Here is an 8,875-nt window from a genome sequence, read left to right as displayed (position 1 = left end):
TTACAAACTTAATGATCAGTGTACTCCTTCCCACGGACATCTTAGTGGGGTAACTATATTTTAAAACTGTAATAAGTTTGCAAATACGATATATTATTAGATTTCAATGTATCATTCAAGCATTTCAATTTCATCCCCCTAACAATTCGTTTTATATCATGTATGATGTATCTCCTTCTACAAATAATCAGAGTCGGCTATGAATTTTGGGTTGCCCCAGCCCCGCTAGATAAAAAATCAATATATTTTTGTTGGTCGAAATTTGAACCCATTACCCTATAAATTCTTAAATCACTAAATTATACCATTTTATTTTTTTAATTATAATAAATTTAACTAAATAACTTAATATTTGTAACAAGGGGACTGTTCTAACCCCGATGGCTTGCCATGTTTACCCTAGAGTCCGGCCCTGCCCGGCCATAATCGTGATGGCGGTGCTTCCTTACACTTCTCCTCCTAGGGCGTAAATTGATTGGCTGTCCTAGCTCGATGGCTTGCCAAGCTTACCCTAGGACCTGCCCTACCCATAATCATGATGGCGGCGGTTCTTTACACTCCTCTTCCTAGGGCGTAAATTGATCGGCAGTCGAAGCACCTCTATTTTGCCTGTAGTGTCGACATATTCTTTTGTTGACGTTATGGAAGGCTGAAAACCGATTAAAGTAACAAATGTAGAAGGGCATCACCTGATATTTCTCTTGTTATTACTAGAATTTCTACACGCTTTCTCTAGATTGTAAATAGAAGTTTAAAATCTAGCAGCACAAGTTTTCACACACATACAAAAAGGAGAGTAGAGATTAGATTTAAAGGATAAGCTTGCCATTGTTATCATCAGTTATGTACTGAGTGATCATCATTTTGAAGGTGCTGGGCTCAGCGTCAGCCATCATCTTAACCACATCTTTCATTGTGGGGCGTAGGTTCGGTAGCTTGGTGGTGCATAGACTCCCTATCTTCAAAACCTTCATCATGTCTTCTTTATTTGCTTCACAGGCTATCCTCTGGTCCAACACTTGTTCAATTCCACCTTTCTCCTCATTCAAAAGATGAGTCGAAACCCAGTACACTATGTCCTTTCCATCCCCATATTCATCTTCTAATGGCTTCCTCCCCGTCACTATTTCCAATAACACAACTCCAAAACTGAATACATCCGACTTCTCTGTTGCCTTAAGTGTATATGCCAGTTCTGCATAATTAACATTACATAAACAACAACATTTTCTAGAAAACGATGAATTATTTGAAAAACATACCAGGGGCAATGTATCCATGAGTGCCTGCAAAGGAACTACATTGCGAGGATCCTTCAACAATCTTTGCAATGCCGAAATCTGCAATTTTTGGCTCATAATCCTTGTCAAGCAAAATGTTTGTGGATTTTATGTCCCTGTGAATGATGGGTTGACGACAATCATGATGCAGATACGCTAGACCTTTTGCTGCTCCCAAACATATTTTGTGACGCTTTAACCAATCCAATTCTGTTTGTCCATTCTTGATTTCTCGGTGAAGTGCCTCGAAGAGGTTTCCATTTTCCATGTACTCTAATACTAGGAAACTCGATCCTGTTCTCATTAGACAACCATAAAGCTTGACGATGTTCTTATGTCTGATCTTACTTAATATCTCCATTTCACTTGCCAAAACTTTCATTTCTCCCTTAAATATTTGCTTCACTGCCACCACCTCAACCTCTCCCTGATTCTTTAAATCTACTCTGTAAACTTTTCCTGATCCTCCACTTCCAATCAGCTGTTCCTCATCCAAGTTACATATTTCATCTGTGTTGAAGTGCACGGGATGAAAAGACTCTACCTTCCATCTTGGATCTATTTCTTCATCTCGTGCCCGAGATCGCCCAATGAAGGTTTTGAAACTAAGCAACAATACTGCACCAAGAATGACGATCAAACATGCCAAGACAATGGAAAACAACACCACCTTACTACCAACAGATTTTTGACGGAAACGTGTTTCGTTGCAAACATTGACAGATGTATTCACTTGGGTTTTAGAGGTTCTATCCACACAGAGTCCCTTGTTTCCGGAAAATGCCATGTCTCCTCCCATAACAAGGAGAAATGCAGGAACTTTTCCATACAACTCATTGTTAGACAAGTCGATCGAACTTAACGCAACTTTACTCAAGGAACTTGGTATTGGACCTTCAATTCTGTTTCCGGAAAGATTCAAAGAGTTCAGAGAGCTGACATCTGAAATCTCAATGGGGATAACTCCGCTCAAAGAATTCAAAGAAAGGTCTAAATCCACAAGTTTTATGCATCTCCCTATTTCAGCTGGTATGGGTCCAGTGAGTAAATTCTCTTCCAAATGCAAATATTGCAATTGATTCAGGAACCCAATTTCAGATGGTATTTTCCCAGAAAATTCATTCTTACCCAAAAGCAGCCTTTCCAAATTCAATAATTTTCCCAGTTCAGCTGGAAGCTCGTTTGAGAACCTATTGTTAGTCAAAACCAGCTGATTCAAGACAACAGATTTCCCAATAACTGGTGATATTCCTCCACTGAATTCATTTTCGCTAAAGTCCATCATATTCGCATTAGGCAGCGCCCACATCCCATCAGGAATCTTACCAGAAAGGCGGTTTTGGTTGATCCTGATCCTCGTCAATGATTTACATTTAGCATAACTGACCGAAATCTCTCCTGAAAAATTGTTTTCCAAGGCAAGCAACTTTTCTAGTTTATTGTTCTCACACAAGTACATAGGGAATGGGCCTGAGAATTGATTCTCTGATATATCTATCGCATTAAGAGGACAAAACCGGCCAAGATTCTTTGGAAACTCCCCTGAGAATCTATTCCGGTAGATTGAGAAGGCAAATAGATGATTGAGGTCTCCAAATTGCTGTGGAAGTTCGCCGGAGAAATTGTTACTGTATAGTTGGAAAACCGTCAATCTTTTTAGATTCACAATCTGATGAGGCAACTGCCCATATAACTGGTTGGACGATATATCAATCTCCTGCAATTCAGAGAGGCTGGCAAGCTCTGCTGGGAGCTCCCCAGTTAAATTGTTTTGAAAAAGTTCAATTTTGTAGAGGCTTTGGAGCTTTGATATTGAACTTGGAATATTACCCGAAATCTTATTCCTAGAAATATCCAAAGTCCCCAATTTAGAAAGTTCAAATATAGATTCAGGAATTTCACCTCTCAGATTGGACCCACCTAGATAAAGCCAAGTCAAATTCCTTAAATTTCCTATCTTTTCAGGGATTTCTCCTTCTTCATAGTCATTGTCGCCGAGGCCTAAGGAAACCAGATGGGTAAGATTACCTATCCAACTGGGGAAGCCGCCGGAAAAATGGTTACCAGACAAATCAAGAATCTCCAAGTTTGTGAGTGAAGAAAGATCAGGCAGGCTACCGGTGATGACATTTCCAGTGAGGTTGAGAACTTTAAGATTCTTGCATCGATTTAAAGAAGTGGGTAGAATTCCGGAGATGGAATTGGAAGGAATCACCAAGGAAGTAAGGGTGTTCAAGGAAAAAATGGAGGGTGATATAGGGCCAGAGAGAGACTTACCATCAAGGGAGATGTCTGTGACTAGACCCGTGTTTGGATCACAAGTAATGCCTGAAAAATGACATGGGGAAATGTCTGAATTTGTTGCTGTTCTTCTTCTCCATGAATCTAAGTGATGAAGGGGATCTTTGAGCTGGGTTTTAAAGTCTAGAAGGATTTGGGTTTGTGTATCAGTGTCATCTAATGGCAGGGAAGGAGTGAAAAGAGGATGTATAAGAATAATAATAATAGTAATAAGCTGAAACTGGAGATGGAATTTGGTTTGTGCCATAATTAATTATTGGAAAAAGGGTTTGGAGAATTAGATGGTGATTTAAGAAAAGATGCAAGCTTGATACTTAGATAGATGGATAGATCATTCTATCAATCATTTGGCAAGAATAAAAAATCCCTGTAATCTTTTTTTTAATATATTCTGCTACTACTGCCTCTGGTTGTTGTTGCTTGTCGGTGAGAGAGGCCATATGCTGAGGAAATGATGACAAATCGATTAGAAAAATAATTATTATTATTGAGATAGAGAGTGTGGGTCTTTTTATTTATTTATTTCCTAATAATGATGGAGAGAGTGTGGGTCAAGTAGAAATGACGTTAAGTTTTGTTTTTAGGTGTGGAATTGATTTTAAATAAAATAATTGTTAAAACTTATAGGCAGAGGCATCAAATATCTCCCTTTCAAGCCACTCATCATATTTAAGAGTTATGTTTCAATCAATTGATTAATTTATCTTCACATTTTTGTTCAGATCTATAATCTATTCATCCATCTGTCCCCTCAACTCAATTCATTAGATTAATTAATGATTGTAGATTGATTTTCTTGCTTAAAAGTTAGAGCTAATATTATTGAATCAGGAAGAATAAAAAGAAGCAATAAAGAGGGTAACTTTATAAATGTAGAAAGATGAGTTATTTCATTGAAGAACCCAGAAAGAATGATTGTTACCAGACAAAACTAGGAAATAGGCTGATGCTAGCTGCTCCACCTTCTTCTATGTAGCTAGCTCCTCCATGAATTATGTAACCCACGTAGATTGAGTGAAGAACAAGAAGAAGAAATGGTTACAGATTAAGTAGGTAGATCTAAATCTTCTTCAACATAAAAAAGGAGGGATAATAGATAGAAAAGAAGAAGAGAGATAGAGTTAGTGAAGGACACATAGTAATGACTTGAGTCTTGACTTGAGTCTTGACTATATGTATGATTATCATGTATGTATGTATAGCTATACTAGATTTATAAGAATAAATTAATTAATATAAAATGATTTAATTATTAGTGGCCGCCATGTCATTGCCATGCCATGGATGAATTTTTATTAATTTACTTACCAGCTGCCGGAGATTGTTTGAAAACTTAAATTATTCAGTTTGTTTTTAGATATGATTTGATAGAATTTAGTTTATACACAGTTTATTTGTTACAATTTATTTTGTTAGGCCGTGTTCGGTATAAGTTTTTAAAAAAATTCATACAAAATCAAATATCAGTTTACCCTTTTTTATCCATTACATCACTTAAATCATTAACCAAAATACTAAAATACTTTTTATTTTAAATTATTATTTTTTATTTTATTTATATATCAATACTCTTTAAGTCTTTTTACCAAAAATAATCATCAATTCCTTGAAATCATCACCAATCCACCCCTTAGATTTTTAAAATAACCCAAACCGAACAATCTCTCTAGAGAGATATAGATAAAAAAATAAGCAAAATATGTTTAATTATAATTTTTTGCATTAACTTATTACGTAAAATTATTTTATCGCTTAAACGCTCAGCTTATAAGCTGAATCAAATGAACCCTTAAAAGATATATATGAAATGTAATTTGAAAAATAGTAAAAAAAATGAAAAGTACATTTTATTATATTAATGAAAAGACATTCTATTCATTATTTTGTAATCCTATCACTCAAATTATATATAATTATATATATATATATATATATATATATATATATATATATATATATTAATAATTTGTATTTTAAAAAATTATTTTATCAGTATGTATTAATATTTTTTAAATCTTTGTCCCAAAATAACATTAATCTTAAAATTACTATCTATACAAATTTTTAAAAAAATATTAAAATTTATTTAAATATATATTAATCAAAGAAGCTTATTTATATAATGATATATTTTTTTTAAATATAGATTATTTTAGTTAATAAGATAAAATTATGTTTGATTGGTGTTGGATTTCAAAAGAAAAACCATTGAAAGAACAAGTTATAAATTAAACTTTTAAGTCTTGTTTCATTCAACTTATTAAAACAAATTAAAAGTTTATTTAAATAAATTTGTTTGATAAGGGATTTAAGAAAAATTGATTTTAGTATTTTAGGTCATGTATTAAATTTGTGAGTAATAAGAAGATGAGGGAAAGATGAATAATATTTAAAAACAACAAATTAATTCAAACCAGGCATTGCAGCCAATCTGAAAGCGAACCTCCATACCCAAAAAACTGGCATTTTAGTTTTCTCTCCTGCCTCTTTTTGTTTTTTTGTGTTCATTATATGTATTATTGAACTTGTGACTACTTGATGAATTTGTTTTGTTTTCTCCGTGTCTCTCACCTCCCTTCTCCTGTCAATCTCAATTGTCCTAATATTTTATTATCACAATATTAAACGTAACAATCATGTCTCCATTTAGCCTGTTTCAAAGTGTTTAAAAATTATGTTAGTTTTATTTTACATGAAACACATCACTACTTCATTTTTACAATAAGGGCTTGTTTGATTTTTGAGTTTTAGATTATTTTTTATTTAAAATCTAACCATTAATTCATTAATCTAATCACTATTTTATATATATTAAAATACCAAAATTATCTTTTATTTAATTATGTAAAATTAATTTATCATTAATTTAATATTCATTTATAATACATTAAATACATATTTACTTATTTATAGAATTGTTAATGTTTTTTTATAAATTAAAATACTTTTTAATTATTTTTTTCTTAATGTTTTTTTATAAATTAAAATAGGTAAATTATTTCATTTTAAAAATATAATTAACATCGAATAAAAATAAGTTTGAATGTATTTGGTTCGAATACCCCCGAATCTAAGAGATAACATTTTCTTGTAATATTCTAAAAATTAGGCATACTTATATTGGATGTATGAAATTGGATAGATGGTATGAAGAATTGAGCTTTCAAAGCAAGCCAAAGAAAACAACCCAAATATGATTCAAACTTAGGAACATCCCAGCACACATGTATAATACAGAAACTCTAAATCACTTTGCTAGTCTATTAAGGAAACCATTATATATGGACCCAATACAGAGGGAGGAGATCATCTCACTTTTGCTAGAATAAGCATTGAAGTGCATCTTCAAAGTACACTACCAAAGAACACGACAGTTGTTGATAGGAAGGGAAAACCCACAGTCATTGAAATCTCATATGAATGGAGGCCAAAAAAATGTGTTTTCTGCAATACTTTCCAACGTGTTAGTACTAAATGTGCAAAAGTAATTGAGGAAGAACAGCAAATCATGAAAGCCCGTGAAGCAAAAAAGCAGGAAAATGAAACGGAAGAATCAATAATGAAATAGCATATTGTGGAAGTCAAGGATGGTGATAAAAAAAGACAAAAATGAGGAAAATGCAGAGGAAGAAAGTAAGAAGGATTCTGAGAAAAATGAAAGTAGTGAAAGATAGAGAGTAAAGGGAATCAAGGTGAAGAGAAAAAGAAAATTTTGTGTAATGCAAAGGATTATGATGAAAATGAAAGATGAACCTCAAGTTGTTGTTGAGGAAACTCAAAAGAAAAACACCCATAATTTCAAAGCTAAAACAGATAATTCTAAAGTCGATAAAGAAGATTTCAAAACCGATGTAGAGTCTGAAGCTGAAGATATGAAACACAAGAATACAGAAAGTCAAGTTGAAGATAACAAAGGTAAAGTCCTAAAATTCTCAAAAACAATTATTTATATCAAATCAAAACGAACTCGTACAAAAAGAGAATTCAAAATGAGAAACAACAATACTCATCATCCTCTTTAATACAATCTCTTTTTATCGTTAGAGGAAAAGGAAGAGAAAGGGGAAGGGGAAGAATACATCTCAATAAAAATAGATGGCATGCGAAAAAATCCCAAACTGGGATGGTTATGTTTGAATGTAATATTTTCTGTTTATAATCTCTATTTTTTAGAATGAATGAAGGCTATTAATCAGTTTTTTAGAGTCTTTTGATTGTCATTCTTAATCATAGCTAGTGTTTGTCTAGCTTTGATTTCTGACCCTCCCACTTTTGGAATTTTAATGAAATAGTTATAACCGTTTTCCAAAAAAAACATTTCCTTGTAATAAATCATTAATAAAATATTATCGATTTATTAGTATGTCGTGTCAAGCACAGTTAAGTCATGCAATGACCAGACACAAAATAAAATGAATAATAGATCATAGCTGAATATTATAGTACAACTTCTATAAATTAATAATATTGAGACTGGAATATTTTATTAATTTAGCGAGATATTATTATATCGACAAATTAATAATTTATTAATTTAAAAAGGTTTTACGTATAATCAAATATACTATTTATAATATATATTAGTTATAGATAAAAAAAACAAGTTCCAAGGCAAGATCATTATTATTGAATAGTAAAAAGTTAGTTTATGATACCAAAAAGTTGGTACATACAATACCAACTAGGGATGCCAACGGTTACTCTACCCGACGGGTAGTAAAGTACTTATCTCCGAATCCGATTTTCATTTTACTACTCGACTCCGATCCTGAACTCGACGAGTATCTCTACTTCTATCCCCATTGCCGATTTGTCGGGTACCCGATTCCTGACGGGTACCCCATTACCCGATTAAAGATTATAAATATAAGAAAAAAAGAAAGAAAATTTTAATAAATAATTTTAAAATTAGTAATATATAAATATTAAAAGTACAAATAAAAACATTACTTACCAATATATTTATTTTTGTAAATTTTGAAGAAGATATGAAAAGAAATGAGAATGAAAATTAAAAACAAATAGAGATTGAACATGAAGAACATAAGAGAGAAGTAATATTTTGTTATTAAAACAAAAATTGATGTTGAAGACTAATATAGAGAAATATTCTTTTGGGGAATATAAAAAATTTAAAGTTGGAGTGTAGTATTTATGACGATGTGGATAAGATCAAATTAAATGATATATTTAAGATATAATTTTAATGATGAAACATTTAAAAAATCACACATAATTAAATTTTAATAAAAAAAATAATTTTAATATTAATATAATCGGGTATCGGGTTTGAG

General features: G+C 32.1%; 1 protein-coding gene across 1 annotated transcript; it reads right to left on the bottom strand.

The window, feature by feature from the left end:
* Positions 1-704: 704 nt before the first annotated feature.
* Positions 705-4,026, bottom strand: LOC124928838 (receptor protein-tyrosine kinase CEPR2). Its single transcript, XM_047469091.1, has 2 exons — positions 1,263-4,026; positions 705-1,195 (listed from the first exon to the last, which is right to left on the bottom strand). Exons 1-2 carry the CDS (start codon positions 3,826-3,828, stop codon positions 810-812), a joined length of 2,952 nt encoding a protein of 983 aa, XP_047325047.1. The 5' UTR covers positions 3,829-4,026; the 3' UTR covers positions 705-809.
* Positions 4,027-8,875: the final 4,849 nt, after the last annotated feature.

The sequence above is a fragment of the Impatiens glandulifera genome, chromosome 3 (genome assembly GCF_907164915.1).
Source record: "Impatiens glandulifera chromosome 3, dImpGla2.1, whole genome shotgun sequence".
Lineage (NCBI taxonomy): Eukaryota > Viridiplantae > Streptophyta > Magnoliopsida > Ericales > Balsaminaceae > Impatiens > Impatiens glandulifera.
The sequence above is the reverse complement of the archived record's forward strand: the minus strand, read 5'-3'. Positions and strand labels throughout refer to the sequence as shown.